The 24,134-nt window shown below is 43.0% G+C and overlaps 1 protein-coding gene across 5 annotated transcripts in view; it reads left to right on the top strand.

Annotated features, from left to right (window-relative positions):
* SLC9A8 (solute carrier family 9 member A8) overlaps positions 1-24,134 on the top strand; it is a 70,645-nt gene that overhangs the window by 6,431 nt on the left and 40,080 nt on the right. For all 5 annotated transcript variants that reach the window (XM_032350377.1, XM_032350381.1, XM_032350380.1 and 2 more), the window contains 3 exons: positions 2,459-2,539; positions 17,199-17,257; positions 22,016-22,099. In XM_032350377.1, the coding sequence (XP_032206268.1) occupies positions 2,459-2,539; positions 17,199-17,257; positions 22,016-22,099 (224 nt within the window). The remainder of the gene's footprint in view (positions 1-2,458; positions 2,540-17,198; positions 17,258-22,015; positions 22,100-24,134) is intronic.

The raw sequence follows: 24,134 nt of genomic DNA, 5'->3' as shown, positions 1-24,134 counted from the left end.
CTCCACTTCCTTGCCAACACTTGTTACTTTCCATCGTGTTGTGTTTTTTAATTACGGCCATCTCAGTGTGAAGTTGTATCTCATGGTCCTGATTGGCATTTTTCTAATGACCAGTGATGTTGAGCATCTTTTCCTGTGCTTATAGGGCATTGGTATCTTTGGAGAGATATCTTTTCTGGTTCTTGGCCCATTTTTTAAATCATATTGTTTGTCTTTTTGTTGTTAAAAAGTGTAAGAGTTCTTTATGTATTCTGGTTACTAGACCCTTATCAGATAAATGATTTAGAAATACTCATCCATTCTGTGGGTCTTCTTTTCAGATCTCATTCTTTTAAGTGGCTGGAGACTGGCCCTGGCATTGATAAGCCTCATATTTAGCTCTTTCTGTTAATAGACAGTTTTCCCCCTTTGCTCTTTTTTTTTTTTTTTTTTAAAGAATGATAGGGGAGGCACAGAAGGAGAGAGCTGGATCTCCTTATCCTGAGAGGCAAGGGTCTGACTGAGCCATTCAGGAGCCCCCCCCTTTGCTTTTAAAGGTGCAAATTGATGTTTGATTTATTAGGATAAACTTTTTATTTTTTTTATTTTTATTTTTTTTTAAAGATTTTATTTATTTATTTGACAGAGAGAGATCACAAGTAGGCAGAGAGGCAGGCAGAGAGAGAGGAGGAAGCAGGCTCCCTGCTGAGCAGAGAGCCCGATGTGGGACTCGATCCCAGGACTCTGAGATCATGACCTGAGCCGAAGGCAGCTTAACCCACTGAGCCACCCAGGCGCCCCTAGGATAAACTTTTTAAATCAATTTTTTCCTCTGGCTTGGTGCAGAAGAGGTGCAGAAGCTGAGCGAACTCCCTAGATCTGTATTCAGTGTACTTATGTACCTGCCTTTAAAGACAATAGGCCTGCCTTTATAGACATATGTTGTGCTTATGCATTAGAACATTTTTTTTCTTGCTCTTAGCATTTAATATAGGATTTTTCTAACGAGGTTAAATATTTATAACAAAGTAACACCACAGATGATAGTTTAAAGCACAGAACGAAAGGAGAGACAGTTTCTCTATGTACAACTATTTCCTTTTTCTGGTCACCTGGTACTTTTTGGTGGGCCTAAAGATACCTAGTTTGTATGTGCAGCCTCTAATGGTGGCCATTAACCTCCCTGCAGATTGTTTAAACGTTTCCTTTTACAAAAAAAAATCAACAATTATTTTTAGTGCTGTTAAGATAATACTATGATTGGGCACCTGGGTGGCTCAGTGGGTTAAGCCGCTGCCTTCGGCTCGGGTCATGATCTCGGGGTCCTGGGATCGAGTCCCGCGTCGGGCTCTCTGCTCGGCAGGGAGCCTGCTTCCTCCTCTCTCTCTGCCTGCCTCTATGCCTACTTGTGATCTCTCTCTGTCAAATAAATAAAATCTTAAAAAAAAAAAAAAGATAATACTATGATTAATGATATGGTATACCACCTAGGCGTGTAATGAAAAAAAGAGACATGCACACTTGCATTGGGACCATGAAATTACATCCAGGAATTATTTATGTGAAAGTATGCTTTGTGGGGTGTCCAGAAACACTTTTTTCTTTCAAACAGTTTTACCTCCTCTTGTTTCCTTTCTTTGCTTTCATGACACCACCTCTGTGAGAAAAGTCAGACATTACTCCTATTTTGGTGACTAAGGAATGAAGGCAGTTGGGAGGGAGGTAGTGGGTGCCTGTGGTTCAGGGTCCGGGGTTGGAATTAGGCTCAACCCTGCAGCACCTACCAGTGACGTGAGATTATGATAATAATAACTAGTTAAGAGGAGTGTTGGGGGCCAAGTGAGCAAGTGTTTGGGAAGTGTTCAATATAGTGCCTGGCTCATGGGAAGCCCTTAACCATTGGGAGCCCTGGTACCCAAGTGAGGATCAGGCACCCCATCTTTTGGTCACTGATGTTCTCAAAGTATTTACTTGGTCCTCTTTGTATTCTCACTTCCTTCTCTGTTAAAAGGGAACCAATCACACGGTGGCAAAATACTTTGTGTCAACATCTTCTGTGGCAGTTATATTTGCATAAAAGTGATTGATTTCATGGACTTCCTTCTCACCATTTCTAGTTTTCCAGTTATGTCAAAACAGTTGAAGACTTTTCTCAGAATCCAAGAGATTCAAATAAATGATGGTATTAGGCTTAACAAGTTAGAAAAACATTAGGTGTGTGTTATTCTCTTGTAACTCCTAGCAAACACAGTAGTCCAGGCACAGTAGTCCAGAAATATGGAGACAGTGTTATGAACACCTTGGGTCTGTTTCCAGGTTAAGAAATAAGAGTTTGAAAATACAACTGCAGTTTATTGTGTCATTGTTCCTTGTACATACATTTTCCTGGCAACACCCCCAGAAATAACCGCGGCTTTGAACTTGGTGTTTATTACTTAAAATTGTGCCATTCTAACAATGTCTTCTTTTTTCCCCACAGCCATCTGCATCATATTGGTGCATCTACTGATCCAGTACAGATTACATTTCTTGCCGGAGAGTGTTGCGGTTGTTTCTTTAGGTAAGTGCTTATCCGCGATCCTATAATAAAAGCGGTAACAATACCATTTTTCCAGTGCCTTCCTAGTGCCAGGAACTACACGAGATGTGGTTCATTCTTGGTTTCATTTAATACTCACTGCCAGCTGCCAAGAGGGTGTTATGATCCCATTTTACAGATGAGGACACTGTGGCTCAGAGAGGGGTGCTGACCACCTAAAGATCACATAGAGGCCCCCTCTATGTAGCTCGAAAGCCTTTCTGCTTCTGGAGCTACCGTTGGGGCACACTGACCTCTGTTCCTAGGCTGTGCAGACACCCAAGTCAACTAAGATGAGTAATTGACACTTAATTCATAGGGTCACTGAATTTTACAGCCAGAAGGGCCTCTCACTTGATGGTTTAGGAAGGAAAAATGGCTCACTTCCATGTCAGTCAAGAGTTAAAGTCTTCAGGAACATTCCATTCTACCTCACATTTTTCTCTTGTTTCCTGCGGCAGTTAATTATTAAGATAATTAGCCTCTGTATGTCAACTGTACTTCAGTAATAAATAATAAAAGAAAAAAAGCTAATTAGCCTCTACATAAAGGGAATGAATCAGTGTAATAACAGATGCAAGCTCGCGTGCAAGTTAATTGAAGTGGTTAATGAAGGAAGGTGCGGGGACCTTACTTTTCAGTAAGTATTAAAATCAAGACTAAAATGTGGGCGGGGTGCTTAAGGCATAGTATATAAGCTTTCACTAAGATCAGCTAAGGCATTCGTCAGTTTATGATACCGTAGTTACTTTTACTAGTTTCCACTTGCCTACTAATGGTATTTAATTTCTCCTTATCACCAATGATGCTCTGTAAGTTAATTTTCTTTGCCTTGGAGGTCTTGTTTAGTGTGTGTAGTAATACTTTTACAGGACAGCAATGGTTTAGGTTAGCTTTGGAGGTGAACATTCAGACTTTGATTCACCTTCTCTTGTGCCTTCTGCATTCCTGTATTGTATTCCTGTATTCTGCTCAGCCCCTCCTGTGTTTTCCTGGGCTTCATGTTGCTAATAAGTGTTAGGTTCCTGCCTGTGGGCTTTTGCATTACCACCTCATGCAAGCCTCATACCCCCCAGTGATGCATATCTTAAGGAAGAGACACCACTGGAGAGTACTTGTCTTTGTAAAGAATTAGGAAACAATTTTCCTCAGAGTTCCCATTTTGTTCAGCAGTCTCTAGAGCTGCACATCCTGGCAGATTCAAACAACCTTAACTGACGAGATAGTCTTTGAGCTCAAAGCATGGGGTGGTCATTTATTAACACCCCTTTCTTGCTCTCTGGCATGCTGAAAATAAACTGCACAACTAATACCTAACAGGACTCCAAGGAATGTACAGTTTGGGCTCAGTTTTCATAGTTTCTTAGAATAAGAACTGTAGTTGATGTATATTTAGGTATTATGCACATGGAAAGGATGGTTCTTTTAATTTGGTTTGGAATGTCATGTTCATTCTTTGAATGTTTGGGTAACTGCAGGTTAGCGAACACCAGTGCTTGTTTTAGGAATTACAGTAGACATTGTTGGTTGCCTACCCAACAGCCATTTTCCCCTCCTTCTTTGAAAACACCCTAATTTTTTTTTTTAAGATTTTATTTACTTGACAGAGATTCAGATAACAAGTAGGCAGAGAGGCCGGCAGAGAGAGAGAGGGGAAGCAGGCTCCCTGCTGAGCAGAAGGCCCGATGCGGGGCTTGATCCCAGGACCCTGAGATCATGACCTGAGCGAATGGCAGAGGCTTAACCCACTGAGCCACCCAGGCACCCCAACACCCTAATTTTGATCAGGAATCTTGTCACAGTGCACACAAAGAAGATGAGTTCCTCCAGGTCAAGATGGTCTTAATGCCATCACGATAATTCCACTGTCCTTTGCCATTGATTGGTTGAATGGCGTGAAGACAGGAAGGCAGTATGAAACCCCGTTCTGGCCCGTGAGACCATGGGGAAGGGCTGAGTGGAGTGCACTCTGTCCTCTCTGATTTAAAAAAAAAAACAAAAACAAACCTCCCCTACTTTCGATGCCGTCCTATGAGGATGTGATGCCTGGAGCACTGGTGCGTGTCCTCAGTCACACTGTGGCTCAGAGACAAAAGCCAGAATGCTAAGGATTGCCAAGAGGGACCGCTGGGAAGCCTGGATTCTTTTTTTTTTTTAAGATTTTATTTATTTATTTGACAGAGATCACAAGTAGGCAGAGTCAGGCAGAGAGAGAGGAGGAAGCAGGCTCCCCGCTGAGCTGAGAGCCCGATGTGGGACTCGATCCCAGGATCCTGGAATCACGACCTGAGCCGAAGGCAGAGGTTTTAACCCACTGAGCAACTCAGGCGCCCCCGGAAGCCTGGATTCTTGACTGCATTGTTGTTTTGTTGAATTGACAGTTCTAGATCTGCCTGCTATATGACGTAACAAACATCGGTGGTTGAAGCCATTTTTAGGCAGGTGTTCTACTTGCAGCTATAAGCATCTTAACTGATTCAGGACTGTTTCCACTTGAGGGACAAAATCAGTTCACATTGATTCAAAGCAAACATATTGGGGAGGGGTGGAATTGCACACCCACTGGCCCAAGGAACCGAAAAACGTGCAGGGGGCACTAGCTTGCAGCTTAGCTGGATCGCATCTCCTGGATTTCGTTTTTTCTTCATTTCTCAACAGTGCTCCCCTTTGTTTTGACTTCACTCTGAGGCAGGCTCTCTCCTGAACCTTTCCAGCTTCAAGCCTACTCTCCTTACAGTAGCAGTCATAGGGGGAAAAGTGGCCTCCTCTTCCCCCTGTTCCCACCAGAAGTTGTAGGATGCACTCTCACCTCATAGCCTCCCCCAGTCTGGACGGGAAGTGGAATGATGGTGGGGATTGGCCATGTCTCCCATCCACAGGTTCATTTCTTCACTGATGCAGCAGAAATAACTGTAGCCTGTACAGCTAGGTCATGGGAGGGTTGATGGAAAGTCAGTCTTGCTTTGAAAACTTCCGTTAGCTAACTCAAGTGATTGGAACGCTAAGAGCAGTTCCCAGGGAGAGGGCTGGGGTCCAGAAATACTTTTTATTATGTTAGAGGACATTTGGTTAGAATTTAGAAATGCTGACAAAGCTATCCAAATAGTTCTGTATTTCATAAAGCTATGTCAGTTGAAGGAAAACTTTTTTCCTCTTACTGGAGCAAAGTGTAACAAAATATTGAGATATCCACCATTTCAAGAATTTCCAAGTTTTGTGCCAACAAAGAATCTAGATGAAGCTGCCGGAGAAAATGAGGTTTTCTGTCTTTCGGGAATAAGCTCTCCCAGCCTACGTCTTCTGGCCCAGAGTTGCTTTTCAGTTTGCTGTCATTTAGAGACATGATTGGTCTTTGATGTTAAAGATTCAGAGTTCCTAAGAAACTATCTGTATAGAAGAGAACTATCTGCCCTTTAAAAGCACATTTTCCCCCTTGTATTTTATTGTATTTTCAGGTGAATCTCCAGACTTTTCTCATTCTTTATAAGAAAGTATCAACATGAAAAAATTTTTAAGAGATTTTATTTATTTATTTGGCAGACATAGACAGAGGGAACACAAGCAGGGGGAGCAGGAGAGGGAGAAGCAGGCTTCCACTGAGGAGAGAGCCCGATGCGGGGCTTGATCCCAGGACCCTGGAATCACGACCTGAACTAAAGGCAGATGCTTAATGGCTGAGCCATCCAAGCGCCCATCAGCATGAAATTCTAAAGATACTTCCTTGACACTTCTTCAGAGCTTTTCGAATACTTTTTATACTTACGAAATTCTGTGGCTTAGGGCTTTAAAAATTTTTTTTTTTTTTTTGCACAAATAGCTATACAGAAAGAAAAATCCTTTTCATTAACAACTTCACCTGTTTTTATTATGCTTCATTCTCTTCCAGACCATACATAGGCTTGTACAGATTAGATGACTTTACTTGGTTTGAGTTTGTATCATTTTTTGTGTTCTTCCTTTATACTACTCTTTCCATATATTAAGTTCACATATTTACATTTATTGGTGCTGATTATCTGTGTATTTTGGCCTGAAATTTATAAGGTATAAAAATGAAATAATTATACTGCCTCCTATCCACTGCTGTATGTAGCAAAACGGGATTTTCTCCCCCACAATCATCCTTCATTTTACAGAGAAGAAAAGTCAGAAGGGGTTAAGTAAGGACTGGAAATTTGCCCTATCCAGGGCCAATAATACTGATAATTAGAACCCAGATTTGATAGAATCATTGACTAGGATATGCAGAAGTGCTCCCTCATTATAATATTAATTATGTGCCTTTCTTAAAAGTTTTTTTTTAAACTGTGTGCCTTTAGTTTTATTAACTCATTCTTGTTTTGACTAAAAGATTTTAGTTTTTTTAATTCAGTGCTCTTTATGTCAATGGTGATTTTGAGTGGAATGTGATGGAAAAAATCACTCAGTTCCTGAGTTATTTACTAAAGGAAATTCAGAGGAAAGCAGATGTAGTAGATATTCTGATTATACTTAAGTTCTTAAAAATTTTTTAATTTTTTTTTTTTTTTTTTTTTTTTTAGACAAAGGGAGAATCCTAGCTGAAACTGTAATAGCTTTGTTCGTTTTTAGACTATTAAAGTCTAACTAATGCTGAAACAGCTTACAGTGTCTCAGGGGGAACCCTCCTGAATCTGAGGTGCTTTGATTTCTTTTTTTTAAGAATTATTTTTCTTAAAGATTTTATTTATTTGACAGGTAGAGATCACAAATAGGCAGAGAGGCAGGCAGAGAGAGAAGGGGAAGCAGCCTCCCCGCTGAGCAGAGAGCCTGATGCGGGGCTCGATTCCAGGACCCTGGGACCATGACCTGAGCCAAAGGCAGAGGCCCACCCCACTGAGCCACCCAGGCGCCCCTGAGGTGCTTTGATTTTTATTTTTATTTTTTTTATTTTTTTTTTTTTTAGAGAAGAAACAGGCACTCATTTGTTGATGTTAGAGGAGCTGTCTTAGAGGCAGAGGCCAAAATTGGTTGTCAGATTGACAAAATGATCGTGTGAGACTCAGGATTTTTGAGGCTGTCATGTTCCAAGGAAGAATGCTAGCTAGCACTGTCTCTTAGTTCCTGGATGCGGGTCAGAGGTGACAAGGTCTTGGAACACCTGTTACTTTTTTACTGCCGTGAACTAAATGTGTGCTTGGTGTGGAATAATTTCCTCCTTTTTCCTGGAGTCTCGGACTTTCCTAGTTTTATGGTTATCTTCTCTCAGTTGAGCATTTTGTCTTCCATAGGTTGTATATTTTATTTTATTTATTTATTTATTTATTTATTTTTAAATTTATTTATTTGTCAGAGAGAGAGGGAGAGAGAGCGAGCACAGGCAGACAGAATGGCAGGCAGAGGCAGAGGGAGAATCAGGTTCCCTGCCGAGCAAGGAGCCCGATGTGGGACTTGATTCCAGGACGCTGGGATCATGACCTGAGCCGAAGGCAGCTGCTTAACCAACTGAGCCACCCAGGCGTCCCAGGTTGTATATTTTATACTTAAATCTTCTAGTTACGTGGGAATAGGGAGATAGGCTAAGTTTTAAAATAAGAAAGGTTGTTAAATAATTGTATTCTGAAAGCTGGTCTTTGGGCTGATTCCTTGAATTTCCTCTTTCACCACCTAAATGTTCTCTTCTGTGGTGGAAAAAGGAATAACGTTCTTCTGAAAATGTGAGCTGCTTTAAAAACAAAACATATAAAACAGGCTTTCCACAGAAAATAGACAGCCCTGAGGTACGGATTCTCATCTTAACCTGCGGGACTCCTTTAAATTACTTTGAGGTGTCTGCTGTAGACTAGGTAGCAGAATCAAGGATTAGATTTTCAAAATTACCTTATGATAATATGACGATTCTATAATTACAGCTGACAAAATATGCTAAAAATATTTTCAAAAAATCATTTGTGGCTCAAAGAGTATTACATAATTAATTATATTCCTTTTTGCCTCATTATATAGTAGCAGACCTATCCCCTCATGAGGATCAGGGTCCATTATCCCTGTTAGTACGGTACCCTGTTTCTAGACCAGCTGGTCTGTTGGCTCAAGTTGCCCAAAGGGACTGGTCAGCAGCCATTGCAACTCTTACTATGTGAACCCTGGGGGAAATGTCACCTTCTGGGAGCCAGGACCTTTTGACCCCCTGAGCCTAAAGTTTAGCCTAAGAACTAGAAATTCCCCAGGTAGGAATCACCACTCCCAAGTGAGTCCCTGAGAGTGATGTTGAGTGGGGCCGCTCCTACTTTTACCCACTCTGTGCTGTCTGTACCCATGTTTACCCTTGGGGGTGTACCACCCTATAATGGCCGTTGGAATTTAATTGTGGTTTTTTCGTTGTTGTTTTTAAGATTTTTTTTTTCTTTTTTTTTTTTTTTGAGAGAGCACTTGTGTGCATGAAGCCGGGGAGGAGGGTAGGGGCAGATGGAGAGGGAGGGAGAAGCAGAATCCCTGCTGAGCAGAGAGCTCATTGCAGTGCGTGCTCAATCCCAAGACCCTGGGATCCCATTCTGAACCAAAGGCAGATGTTTAACTGACTGGGCCACCCAGGCGCCTCTGGCCATTGGCTTAAGGAGTGAATCGCATCCTGAGGGGAGCATCATTCTTCACAGGATGTCATCTCCAAGCTCGTGCCTCAGTTTCTTTGAGAGACCCTCTTACCATCTTGGCTGGCCGGCAGCTTTTGGAAGGGGTGGTACATGGTAGAACTCCAAGCGGATTTACCCACTTTGCCACTTCAGTGGATCAGACACTTGTGGTTCCTGAGCAGTGGCGCAAAGACATACAGCCGGCACACGTGTCAGTCTCAGTCCAGAGGAAATACCACCCTTTCTGGGATGGAGGGGGTCTGAGGTCATCGAGTTGCTATCACGTAGCTAGCTAGTCTTCACAAGGGATGAGACCACATCAGGTGACGGGTGTCAGTCTCGGTGGCTGTCTGGTCATCTGTTCAGCAATGGTAGGAGCTAGAGGAGCCGTGGTGCGTGGGAGTCCGGGCTGCTGAGCCCCTGCGCAGCCGCCATCTCTGCCATGGTAGCTTCTGTGTTCCTGAGCCCGTGGCTCCAACACTGGAGTGGCCGAGCTGAGAGGCAGCGTGAATCCTCCATGAGCCACGCTTGGCTCTTTCCTCCTCCTGTCAGCTGGTCGTGAAGAACTCCCAGCGAGGTCGGTCCTGTGTCGGACCTGAGAGGGAAGTGTTGACCAAACAGCTCTAGCGAACAGAGGCCTGGGGCGCCTGTTCACGCAGGGTGCTTGTGGCCTCTAGAGCCACGCAAGCCCGATCTGCAGCGTAACACTTCCATCTTTCAGCGCGTTGCTGCTGGGCCTACCTGGCACTAGAGCTGGGCCGTTGATGGCAACCCCACCTAGAAAGGACAGTTCTGAGCTCGTGAGCACCTGACGTCCTATGCTCACATGCTCTGTCTCTCCCAGGGCCCCAGAGCATGCCAGCAGCTCTTTGGGGTTTTTCCTCAGGTGTTTTTCAAATGGTGTGTAGTTCTCTGCTGCAAATGCCAAGACCTTGCTCCAGAAGCCCAGAGGTCCGTGCTGAGCCGCCCTCTGACTGAAGCTTGCCTGAGTTGTCGCACGCCAGCCCTTTCCACCATAGATACTTCTAGCTTGGTGGGGTCTTCCAGCTGGGATGGCTGCTTGAAGGGCAGCCCCGCCTGCTGCGTGGCCCTTTCTTCTGGGCCCCTCTCAAAACTGCCAGCCTCCCACAAACCAGTAAATGAGTTGAAGGAGTTTTCTCCAAACTTGCGGCAGGCCTTCCAGGCCTTGCGCTTCTTTCTTGGTGGTAGGAGGTGGAAGGTGCAAGTCTTGTCCTTTGCTTGGAGGCAGTGTCCTGTCATGCACCAGAGCAGTTGACCCCGAACAGGCTCCCAGGTGGGCAGGGCCCTGAAATGTTCTGTCCTCTGATGCTCTGTGCTTCACCAAGACATCCATTCACACTTCTTGCTTGTTGTAGTAGAGTAACATGATGCCCACAGTCTAGTGGACCAGTGTGTTGTCCCGGGGAATGTCCATATGGTCTGGCTTTGGGACTAGGTTATGATGGAGAGCAGGAGTTAACATAAGATGTTAGACTTATTTGGGGCTTCTGTGTAATCCGGAAATAGCTTGGGGAGCTCTGTATTCCAGCGGGGGAGAGAGGGCACTTCTGCTGGCCCAGAGGGAACCCCCAGGGATCTGGAGGTTCAAGGTGCTCGTGTGCATCTCCCGAAGATAATGCCCCCACGTCTCAGAGTCCCACTTCTTAGTAGGCCTGGCGGGAGAAGGCGTAGATGGACCCCCTTGAGTTCAACTTTCTCGGAAGATCTGCCATGCTTGCGGTTAAACCCTGCATCTGATCGTCAGTTCTAGAAGCCCACCAATTTTGGGAGATGAGGGTCTACTTACATGTTGCCAGGGAGGCCCTCCGACTCTTACCCTTTGTTTTTAAGTTGGTGATTGCCTGAGCTTGTCATTTTCTCTTTCCAAACATCATTGGCCCCCAGCAACCACCACATAATCCACTATTCTTACTTCCCCCACACCTCTTCAACCCTACAGATAATGCCTGAGCCACTGCCTCCCACCCAGTGTTCCCACTCGGTCCTCTGCAAGGGAGTCCTTGCGGTCTAAGGCAGTCCCAGGGGAGTGACATCAGGACTTTACCACTGTGCTGGGGTCCTCGTTTGCCTGCTGGCTGCTGAGTAATCCAACAGCATCTTTCAAATTTGCTTCCTGGAACCACTCCACTCTTGAAACCAGTCGTCCTAAGTTGGCTGCTGAAAAGCAGGGTCTAAGACAGGGTTGGGGACAGATAGTTTATGGAGGGGTGCGGTTTACAAATAAATCTGTAAGGAAGGGAGGAAGCCAGACTGGGGGGGAGAAAGAGCCAAATGCCAGGCCCGATCTCCATTTCAGCCCAGCCTGAGCCTCACTTGGAAGATTCTGGAGCAGGAACCCACACTGTAGTTGCCCCTCTCGAAAGCCAGGGTGTTGGACTCCTCATGCTGGCTTAGTTAGTTATTGGCTGTGAACTGGTGCAGGGTGGGCACAGCTTCCTGATAAGGTGCCTCTGGGCGGCCGAGGGCACTTAGCTGGAGTAGGGGACGGCTGTGAGCACTTAGTAGCCAGCATTCTCCGCGGCTCACACGGATGGGCCCAGTGAAGGGGAGCTGAGCAGGCCTCGTGCGTGAGAATGAAAAATGCCTGTACCCTTGACCCAGCAGTCCCCCTTTCAGCGGTTTTTGCTCTGGATGCCCCGACCCATGGGGAATCATGTATTCAGATGGGAACGGTAGTGATAGCAAAAGCCTGGGGGAAAAAAACCCAGAGACTCAAATTTTCAGAGTACTCTTCTACCTTTTAAATTTTGAACCATGTGCATCTGAAATAAAGTTAAAATAATTCACTCTTACACAGTTCTGGATCTGCTATTCACTAGGTAAGTGATGCCTTACCTAGTGGTAAGTCATCACTTAGCCTCGGTTTCCTTGTCTACAAAATTTCATTATCTATAAAATTTAGGTGACAGGGTCTTTACTTCCTAGAATTGCAGATATCGAGCAGGGTAATAACAGAATTCACTCAGTATAATGCCTGACTGCTAAGTTAATCATTAACTGTTAGCTGCTGCTATTAATATTATCATCTCTATTATGGTTTATGCCTTGCAGGGTAGTTGTGAGAATGAACTAAAATAACGTGTATTTTATACATCAGCACAGTGCCTGGACATAAGGGGGAGTATGTGTGTGTGTGTGTGTGTGTGTGTGTGTGTGTGTGTGTGTATAACATGCGGCGAATAAATACATATATGTACTCATGTATGTGTTTTTTAAGGGAATTAAGATTGTGTTCTACATACTGTTTGACAACCTGATTATCATCCTTAAGACATCTTAAGCATTTTTCCTGTAATATTAATTATCAGGAACATTGCACAGTGATGGTGATAGAGTAGCCATGCACCCTGGGACAGAGATGAGGGGTCTCCAGCTGTAATAGCTTTACAGATGGGGTGGGCCAGTGCAGTCTGCCTCTCTCTGTCTTAGCATCATGAAGTGGTCAGATGTCCAGTGTCACTTTCTAGCCCTGAGCCATCAGACAGGCCACTTCAGCTCTCTGAGCCTTCCTACCTGAAGCATTCTCTTGAGGATTAGAAATAATTTAAAGTGACAAATCCCAGGAGAAGGGGCTCAGCAAATAATTATTAATTGCTGGTGGTGTCCATAATGAGGTGTGTGCACCAAGATCCACTGGGGGCAGAAGAAAATGTGAGAACTTGAGTTTCTATTTTTTTTTTTTAAGAATTTTTTCTATTTATTTATTTTTAATCTTACTCTTTTACAATCTCTATTTTGTGTGTACATTTTCAAATATATTAATACAGCAGCACTGTTTTTTAATAAGAAATAAAAATTTATAACTCGAGAGTACATGCTTATATTCTTTTTATTGGTAAGAATGTACAAAATTGTATCTAGGTCATTATTTCCATCTGCTGAGTAGTTGTGTGGTGTGAATTCCTTCTATAGAGTAGATCAATTTGACCTAAATTGGAACCTTAGTCTCAGAAAGGAAAGCAGTAGTTTCCAGTCTCACACTGCACCATAGTTTAGTCCTAGGACATCTAGAAAGGGTTGTTCAAGTTAAGGTAACAGTAGTGTTAATAACATCACATCATAGTTTACAGAGCTTTCTAGTGCCTTATAAATAATAATATAGAAACAAGCTTAGGGAACAGAATAATTATGATTATGATCAATAGATATAATAATAGTTAATTATGAATCATTTTCAAATGCAGCTGCTTCATATGTAATTACAAAAGCATTAACCATGGTATTATACATTTACAAGGGAAAGAGAAAGTTGAGGTTTTAGTAGAGCAGGAAAACGCTAGCTTTAAAAATGAAATCTGAAACCATGAAAAGAGGTTCAACTTCCCTAGTAATCAGGAACGATCACTGAATGCAGATGAACTGCAAATGCAAAGTGAAACAAAGTACAACTGGTTGCCCATCATATGGGGCAGAAATGTTAGTCTGATGATTATGCAGGGTTGGTGAGGATGTGGGAGTGCTCTGGGGCAGCGGTATAAATTGGTACAGCCACTTTGGAGGACAGTTTGGCAGCATTCTCAAGAGATAAAAATGTTCATGCCATTCACTCTCTCCGGATGTACCCTCGGGAAACACTTACACAAAGAGGCACGAACCAGCATGTTCATTGCAGGACCGCTATTAATGGCAAACGGTTGGAGACAGCTAGCTATCATTTGCAAATGGTTAAAAAAAAATTGTGGCTTTTTTAAAAATTAAAGTATAATTCATATACCGTGTACAATTCAGTGCTTTTCAGTATATTCACAGGACTGTGTGGCATCACCATTATCTAATTACAAAACATTTTCATCCCTGCAAAAGGAAACCCTCTACCTATTAGCAGTCACTCCCCATTTCCCTCCTTCCCCCCTCCCTTGGCAACCACCAACCTACTTCCCGTCTCTGTAGACCTGCCTATTCCATACATTTTGTATAAAAAAGTCTGAGGTCTTTTTAAAAAAAAAATAACAGATTTATTGAGATATAATTCACATATGATACAAATTATCCTTTTTTAAAATTTATTTATTTATTTATTTTTAAAAGATTTTATTTATTTATTTGACAGAGAGAGATCACAAGTAGGCAGAGAGGCAGGCAGAGAGAGAGAGAGGAGGAAGCAGGCTCCCTGCAGAGCAGAGAGCCCGATGCGGGGCTCAATCCTAGGACCCTGAGATCACGACCCGATCTGAAGGCAGAGGCTTTAACCACTGAGCCACCCAGGCACCCCAGTTATCCATTTTAAATGTACTATTCAGTGGGTTTTAGTACACTCACAGAGTTGTACAGCTATTATAACAATCAATTTTAGAAAATTTTCATCACCCCCAAAAGGACCCCCTTTCCCTTTAGGGGAATCACCCCCAAACCCCTCCTCCCCAGTCCAAGGCAACCATTTCTCTCTCTGTAGACTTGCCCTTTCTGCATGTTTCGTACAAATGGACCACAAAATGTATGTTCTTTGTTCCTGGCTCTATTCACTTAGCACATTTTCAAGATTCATCCTTGCTGTAGCGTAGGTCAGTGTCCCGTTTTAATTGCCAGATAATACTCTGTTGTGTGAATATACATTGTTTCTCCATTCATCAGTCGATGAACATTTGCATTGCTCCCACCTTTGGACCACTGTGAACAATGTTGCTAATGAACATCCATGTATGAATTTCTGTTACGAGCATTTGTTTTCTGTGCCCTTGGGTGGAGTTGCTGGATCATGGGGTAACTCTGTTTTACTTTTTCAGGAACTGCCAAACTGTTTTCTTGCAGCGACCGCACGATTTTACCTTCCCACCAGCAAAGTATGAATGAGAGCTCCTGTTTCTCTGTACCGTTGCCAGCACTTGCTTTCCTGTCTTTTTATTTTAGCCATCGGAGGGAGTGTGAAGAGCTCTCTCCTTGTGGTTTTGATTTGCATTCCCCTAATGATGTTAAGCATCTTTGCATGTGCTTGTTGGCCATTTGTATATCTTCTTTGGAGAAATATCTGTTCAATGTGTGGCATTTTTATGCTGTGCTGCGGGGCTGTTCAAAGGAATGAGGCAGATCTATATGTAGTAATCCCTGAGTGCATCTTCCAACATTTTAACACTGAGCAAAATAGCAAGTAGTAGAATGATGGATTATAGTACTGTAAATTTTATATAAATACACACACTCAGGACTGTGTGGTTAAATATGAACATGTAAGAGGATATAGAATGATCTGGTAAAATATTTCCCAAACTTCAAGACAGTTGGTCATCTGGGGGCAGGAAGAGAAAGAACTAAGGTGGGAGTGGGATCTCATCAAAAGGGATTTCTGCCTTATTTATGACATTGTGCAAAGTATTCATGAACTATTTGGTTAATAAAAAATTGTATTGGGGCGCCTGGGTGCCCCACTGGGTAGTTCAGTGGGTTAAACCTCTGCCTTCGGCTCAGGTCATGATCTCAGGGTGCTGGAATAGAACCCCACATTGGGCTCTCCACTCGATGGGGAGCCTGCTTCCCCACCTCTCTCTGCCTGTCTTTCTGCCTACTTGTGACCTATGTCTGTCAGATAAATAAATAAATAAATCTTAAAATTTTTTTAAAAATAAAAATTAAAAGTTGTATTAAAAAGTCCTTAAAATGTATACACCATTTGAAACTATAAGAAAATGGAAACAACTGGGGAGCCCTGTCTGGAGAGTTTAGAATCAGTGCTTTCATGCCACCTGTCAGTAGACAACTGTTCCGAAAATAGGTTCATTGACGCCCTTTATAGCCCAGATCTATTTTGTCTTGGTCTCTTTGTTTCAGAGTAATTTTATAATTGTTTTACTAATATGTAACAATTCAAATGGCATAGAGCTTTATAAAGTTAACCTTACCGATCTCTTCACCTGAAACCTCCTCCCCCACAGCAGTGAGTGTTCAAGCACTTTTCCTGATAAACTTCTCTGTTCTACTTCTAGTATTGTGTCCTCACACCAGCCAACAAAGTGTGTTTCATCGGTTTCTGGCTCTCCTTTGTTTTATTTATTTATTTATTTATTTATTTATTTGACAGAGAGAGATCACAAGTAGGCAGAGAGGCAGGCAGAGAGAGAGAGAGGAGGAAGCAGGCTCCCTGCTGAGCAGAGAGCCCGATGCGGGACTCGATCCCGGGACCCCGAGATCATGACCTGAGCCGAAGGCAGCGGCTTAACCCACTGAGCCACCCAGGTGCCCCAGGCTCTCCTTTGTTGATAAGGAGAGAAGCTCCTTCCTCTGTAGGGGGGACGGAAGTCTTTGTCTTTGAGCACCTAGGACCCTGGTCTACAGGCTTGCTTTGTATCACCCCCTTCCAGAGATTGTGATTCCGTAGGTCTGGAGGGCTGCTCCAGTGTCTTTATTTTATAAAAAGTCCCATGGTGATCCTGATGAGTCAACCAGGTTAAAAATCATTTCTCTTGGGAATAACAGAGGCATCATAAACTGGCTCCATGATGCTTCTTTGAGAATTATTTTGGGTAGGTTCTTTACGAGAGAGTAATGAGCCTGTCAGCCTTAAGGAAACATGCCTGAACTTAGATGGTCTGTTTTGTTCCAGGAATTTCACAGAATTTTTACTTTAAGTTATTTTTAGCATTGAGGTTTTATCTCTAACTGAATACTCTGCATAGAGCTTCCATCTGAATCTAAGAAAGTGATCTTGGATTCTTTTTTTTTTTGAAAATGGTGGGATGATGCAGTATGGGGCAAACTTAGCACCTGAGCTTTCTGTCTTCTCGCACTGAAGATGGGTGGATGTAGCAAAACTGACAGGTGTTAAGTCTTCTGTGCCCAGCAGACTATCCTGGGGTCTTGTTTTGTCAAGCTTTTCTTTCCCAGCCGCACCCCGCCCCCACTGTTGTTGAACTTCCTTATAGCGTGTTGCCTGAGATGCGACTCAGAACTTCACACTGATTTCCATTCTTAGGTTTTCAGACATAAAACTTGCAGAATTTCATAGAAGCTATATAAAGATATAATAGTTTCTCTGGAATAATAAACAGTAATCTTCCTCATATCTTAGATTATGTTCAACTTTATATTTTCTCTTCTAGGTATTCTCATGGGAGCAGTTATAAAAATTATAGAGTTCAAAAAATTGGCAAATTGGAAGGTACGTTTGCCCAACTATTGATTTTTGAACATAACTTACAATTTTTATTGATTGTTCTTCATTTTAGAACACTGATTGTTAGTTACGACGGCTTATCATTACTTGACTATGAGTGAAGTTTATATTGTCCCATTAATTTTTTAACATTCTGCTGGTTTAGGGTTGAGAGCTTTACATCTGACTTCTTTGAAAAAGCGTAAGTCTCACACTGCTTCAGAAGTTAACAGGGGAGCACAGGGCGTCATGTTTTGTTATTTATTTGCATGTGTATAATCTTAGAATAACCTGCTGCTGTCTGGGGAGAAAGTCTCTAATTAGCATTAAACATCAGTCCTCGTGACAACCACGTGAGGTATCTCGTGATGTAGACTGACCACATACTGTCATCACTGTGTTTTTACAGATGAAGAAAGTGACCACAGAGAGCTTGAGACATGTCCCACATCACAGAGCTAGAAAGTGGCTGAGTTGAGCCTTAGGGCCGGATGCGCTGGCCCTGTGCTGTATTCTCTCCACCGCACCATGCTGACCTCAGTGTGTAGGCGTTCATACCCTCGTCTTCACACAGTAGTACACACATGAGCATCATCTTGTGGCATAAGAACTAATTGAAACTCGAATTTCAACTTAAATTTGTACATCCGTATCGAATACAGAGATTTAAAAAGTGTGTAACAAAATTGATTGTGGGGGGGGCTGTAAGGTTTATTTCAAAATATTAAAGAATATTTCGTCACTAAAATTTAGCACATTCAAACCCCACTTGTTTAGATTCAGCTCCTAGGTGCTGGGATTAATTTACCTATGAAACTATAGAGTGTAAAACTTGCAAAACAAGCCACGTAGTCTGACCTACAACACAATTTGAACTGTTATAATTAGTATTCAGGAAATATTGTATGTATTGAGTGGAATCACAAAATACACGTTGAGCTCCTCCTATGATAGAGCTCTCCTCAGCTGGGGAAGGGGCTGGGTGGGCCCCACCGACACACACTGTGAATGATCTCTGTGCCCTACTATGACTGGTTGAATTTCACCACCCTCACAGTGGCTAGTTGGAGGACAGGGGACACAGGCTGTAACCCTTTCTCTGCTCCTGCCTACAGCCTGATGGGTAGATCCAGCCTGCTAACACATCTGGTTTGACTTAAAATTAATTGCTCAAAATTGGAACTGATTTTAAACAACTAAAAATTGGTTTATTTTAAAATATTATCTATCTAAATAAGATGCTGGAGATGTCACATAAAAACCTGAACTTCTAGCTTCCCTTAGAGAAGCAGAAACTCTCTGAACATCAGGCCCCGATGTCGCCCCGCAGAGATCCAGCAGCTTCTCCTCTGGGGGAATGCTGTGTGGCCTGGGGAGCCTGAGTTGGTGACCCCTCTTTTGAGCGGTGGGGTCAGGGGGAGGAGAGGGGAGGTTGTCCTCCACGTTGAGTTTTGTATGCTTCAGTTTTGTTGAATTTATTTTCCAGTGGACGTTACTTTCCAAGTTAAATAATAGTAGTATATTTAATGGTACAGGCAAGTGAAGCAGAATTGGGCGGTGAATGTAATTAAGCGCCCAGAGAGCTCTCCAGGCCATCTGGGCTCGAGCTCAGAGAAGGGGGAGGTGTCTAGGCTGGGATAGTTGGGCCGGGCTTCCCAGAGGAACAGGTTGTCTGTGAAAAGCTGAACCAGGAAGCAGGACACCTGTTTGGAAACCCAGTGCTGGGGGAAGCAAGGAGAGATCAGAAAATCAAGGAGTCTGGTGTTCTGTCTGTGCAGTTCTGCTGCCAGACTGTCCTGCTGGGCTTGCCTTCCGCCTGTATTATCAAATACTTACATGTTTATTTCTTGAAACAACTTTGTTTTTTAATGTTTGTTTATTTATTTATTTATTTTAAAGCTTTTATTTGTGTATTTGACAGAGATCACAAGTAGGCAGAAAGGCTGGCAGAGAGAGAGGAGGAAGCAGGTTCCCTGCTGAGCAGAGAGCCCGATGCAGGGCTTGATCCCAGGACCCTGGGATCATGACCTGAGCCAAAGGCAGAGGCTTTTACCCACTGAGTCAGCCACCCACGCGCCCCTATGTATATTTATTTTTTGTTGCATTTTTTTAAAACGCTTTTGTTATAAAACATACATAACATAAAGTGTATTATTTTAGCTATTTTTAGGTGTACATTTCAGTGGCTAAATACATGCACTATGTTGTACAGTCATCACATTATTTCCAGAACTGTTTCATCATCCCAGATAGAAACTACCTAGTAAACAACTTCCCAGTCCCCCTCTCCACAGTCTGTTCTACTTTCTGGTTTTTTGTTTTGTTTTGTTTTTTGGTATTTTCTATTTTTTTAGTCACCCCCATTCTACTTTCTGTCTTTATGAATTTACCTATTTTATGATTCCACTTTATGTAAGTAGAATCATACAACATTTGTCCTTTTGTGTCTGCTTTATTTTACTCAGCATGGTGTTTTTAAGGTTCATTCATATTGGAGCATGTATCAGAATTTCCTTCCTTTTTGTGGCTGAATAATACTCTTTTGTAGGTATATACCACACTTTGTTTATCCCTTCATCTGTTAATGCATCATAGGTGTTTCTACCCTTTGGCTATTGCAGACATTGCTGCTGTTAACACTGGTTTACTATAGATGTTTATTTTAAAGGAGACATTATAATAATGGGTTATAATACTGTAGTAAACCAATACTGTTTTTATAAATAAATATGATAAAAACAGAGTAGTACAGAGGCCTCCTGAAGCCTCTGAGGTCAGGCTTATTCTGTTGAAAAGCAAGATCAAGCACATTTGGAGAGCTGCTTTCCATGTCCTAACACCAACCCTCAGTGTCTTTGAATCGGAAGGGGCTGACTTTCTCAACCTGGGAGGTCAGTGGCATGTGACATACACTGCTCAAGTAACGTCTAAAATCGCCTCATACCATTTTGGGGTGATGTTGCCAAAAGGAACCTAGGATCTTTCTGTAACTCTAGGTACTCGCTAGAAGGTGGGACATGCATTTCCTGTGGCTGCCTCAGCAAATCACCCAAACTGGGGGACGTAAGACCACAGAGATTCATTATTCTTCCATAGTTCTAGATGCCAGAAATCTGAAATCAAGGTATTGGCAGGGCCGTGTTTCCTCTGGGGAGCAAGTCCAGGGGATTTGAGGAGAATCCGTCATTGGCCTTTACTGCTTCTGGTGGTCCCAAGCATTGCTTGGCTGGGACAGTGTAACCCCTTTCTCCTCTCTGTCCTCACATGTCCTCCTCCTTTGTGTGTGTCCTTTCCTGTCTCTTACAAGGACACTGTCATTGGGTTAGGGCCCACCCTAACTTAGTATGATCTCATCTGGATTCTTCCCATCTGCAAAGACCCTATTTTCAAAGAAGGTCACACCTGGGGTTCCACGTGGACGTGAATTAAGCCTGGAGGACACCGGGCAACCCACCGCAGGGAGGTTCTCTTCTTCCTCGGGTCGGGGCTGGTTTCTGAAACTCCAGAAGAATCTATACAGCACCCCTACTAGACAGGTCATGAGAATAGGTTGCCCCACAAAACAGAGATCGGCCCATTGCTTTTCACATGGTCCCGGTCTGAGTCATGAGCTTGTTGCACGGGCAGTTATTTTAAGACTTAATAAGGCATTTTCAGAAGTCATTTGCTTTCTATTTTGAGCCTTTGAATGTTATTTTAGTCTTTATGGTAACAGCTGTACATTTGTAAGAATACACTTAGCCATTCTTTTGATTAGTCAAGACAGATAAGACGTGACAGACAAGACATGAAAACTTTCATATGAGAAAGGGCTGAATTTTGCATTGTGAAGTAGGTTTTGTATTACATGTGTCATTTTGAACTTGAGGACCAATGTGAATTTTCCCTCCAATACACCAGCAATTCTATATTAATATAGAAAATGAAATTATTATGTTACCCCTCCAAAGACAGCTATATTCTAGAAATACCTTTCCTAATGGTACTTAATACTTGAATCTGAAAGCATGGCAAAGGGCCTGCTTGGTCACAAGGGACTTGTCCCAAGTCACAAGGGCATCAGATGGAGACTGTTTCATCATAGTCCCAGATTTAGGAAAATGGCACAGTTGTCTGTGACAGGCAGAGAAAAGGCAGGCCTGTTTTAAACATGGATAGTGTCTACTCTTCCTCCAAGTGGATTGTTTTTAGGGCTTACTGTTACTGTTTTCCCAGAGAATTTCAATTTGTGGACTTATTTTTGGAAGTGTTCTGTTTTAATTGAAATGTCTTCTGTATTAAAATTAACTGTCTTTCCTTAGTAAAGAATGAAAATCAGGGGCTCCTGGGTACTTAAGTCGGTTAGTTGTCCAACTCTTGATTTCATCTCAGATCCTGGGATTAAGGCCCACGTTGGGCTCTCTGCTGGATGTGGAGCCTGCTTAAGATTCTCTTTCTCCCTCTCCCTCTAACCCTCCCCTATCCCTTTCTATAAAAATACTAAAAAAAAAACAAAAAACACAAGAATGAAGAGCATATACTGTGTGTTTGGAAGCAGTTCATATGCTGGTCACCTTTTCAAATCACTTGTCCTACATTTTTAAATGCAGGTTTTATTGTGTTTTTTGTTCTTCTTCTGCTTGGTTTTATCATCAGGTAATCTTTTAAACATTGGGTGTTTCCACTGGGCTTAAGAGGACAATTACTTTGGCTCTTCACTGGTGGATTTATTTCTTAACTACGTAGATTCCATCCTTCTGAAAAATACCCATTTTATATTTACAGGAAGAAGAAATGTTTCGTCCAAATATGTTTTTCCTCCTCTTGCTTCCTCCTATTATATTTGAGTCAGGATATTCGTTACACAAGGTAAGACTCAGGCCTGCGTCGGTGCTTTTGGTCTAGCTGGCTGCCTCTGTTAGTAAGGCGGCCTCCAGAAAAGCTTAGGTATTGACCTCGTAGTGCAGGATCTGCACCCACACCCCAGGGTGCATGGTCGAAGCTGGACTGCACCGCCTGACTTAGGGAGAGGAACAGACGTATCTGGTCCGTGGGCTGCTGTCATGGTCGCAGGCGCTGTGGCTTCTTAACTAGTGTTTTCCGTAGAGGGTTACCTTGCCTAGCAAGTGATGGCCACAGTGATTTTAAGTGGTGTACAGACAGACGATCCATTGATTCCTCTGGTGGGACACAGACTGACATATGTAGGAGCACAGACTGTCCCGGGACAGCAGGGACATGTGCTTCAGGCCTTTCGATTCTCTCAGCTCACTGTGTCGGGCCTCTCTCCTTCCTTAGGCTTCTGCCTCCGTCAGTGGGTCCCCTCTTGGTGTCTTGCCCTGGGCCTCAGCTCCCAGCTGATAGCTCCTCACCCCTGGTTTCCCTTTCTTCTGCCCTCTCCCTGGCCCAGCTTCTGCTTACCAGAGTGGAGCCTCATCCTTGCTCCCCAGTCGTCCAGCTCCTTCTGGCCCATTACCTAGTCCCACAGTTACCCGGCCTATTCGTGGCTCCTCGGCCTGGAAAGCGGCCTCAGCAGCCCCTGCCCATTTCCCTGCTTTGCCCCAGCATTTCTGGTCTCTGTCCTCCAGTTTCCAGTGGAACCCTTTCTGCCTGGGTGGGAGCTTCTAACTTTCAAGCCAGTTTGTATATAAATGTGTGTGCGTTGGGGATAAGGGCGTTGGGGATGTCTTTTTCTTGTCTGTGAGTTTACTTTAAGTGTATTTAAGTTTTCAAATAAAAAGATGGAGCACCTGGGTGGCTCAGATGGTTGAGTGTTAGCTAGGGTCATGATCTCTAGGTCCTGGGATTGAGCCCCATGTCAGGCTCCCAGCTCAGCGGGGAGTCTCCTTCTCCCTCTCCCTCTGCTTATCCCCGTGCTTCTGTGTGTCTGTCTCTTTCTCAAATAAATAACCTTTAAAAAATAAAATAAAAAGGTGATTCAACTTAAAATATTAGTAATAATCAGTTAATTTGTGAATGTGATTAGAAACTGTGAAGGTTGGAAGGTTTGGCCTAGCCTCAGAGAAAGGGAAGAGCCTGGACTTTCAGAGAGATGTAGGTTTAATCCTGTGCTGCCCCCTACAGGTGTCTTTTGGGTAAAGTCAAGATTTTAAAACAAAACAAAAAACCCTGAAAATTGGTTGGTTGGTTGAAGGTTTGCAGTAGATGAAAGGATGTTTGTAAAGCATCACCCGCTACAGTAAATAATTGGTGGTGCTTCTTGTTACTAACGTGATCTGTTATTAATGTGACCAGTGTTGTTGCTGTTGTTTTTAAGATTTTTATTTATTTATTTGACTGAGAGAGAGAGTCACAAGTAGGCAGAGAGGCAGGCAGAGGGAGAGGGGGAAGCAGTCTCCCTGCTGAACAGAGAGCCCGATTCGGGGCTTGATCCTAGGACCCTGAGACCATGACGTGAGCCGAAGGCAGAGGCTTAACTGAGCTACCCAGGCGTCCCATCTGGCTCTCTGCCCAACACCCAGTATTGTTTTTAATAGCTTATTAAACTTGAGAGTTAAATTTGTCATGAGAGTTTTGGTTAAAACATACTAGTTAAATCTTTAATTTTCCACCTGGATACTAAAGCATAAATATTCTAAAATGTTCGGTCCAGATTTTTTTTAAGCTGTTATTTTATTGTGGCCCTATTCAAAGAAAAAGTGAAAAGGAGGTTTAATGTAAAAACAAACAAACAAACAAACAAGCACACCAAATCTTATAAATTGTTACTGATCTCAGATAATTTTTTATTATTTTTATTAACATATAATATGTTATTTGCCCCAGGGTACAGGTCTATGAATCGTCAGGCTTACACATTTCACAGCACTCACCATATGACATACCCTTCCCAATGTCCATAACCCAACCACCTGCTCCAAACCCCTCTTCCCCCAGCAACCCT

Source organism: Mustela erminea, chromosome 7 (assembly GCF_009829155.1).
Source record: "Mustela erminea isolate mMusErm1 chromosome 7, mMusErm1.Pri, whole genome shotgun sequence".
Classification (NCBI taxonomy): Eukaryota; Metazoa; Chordata; class Mammalia; order Carnivora; family Mustelidae; genus Mustela; species Mustela erminea.
The sequence above is the reverse complement of the archived record's forward strand: the minus strand, read 5'-3'. Positions and strand labels throughout refer to the sequence as shown.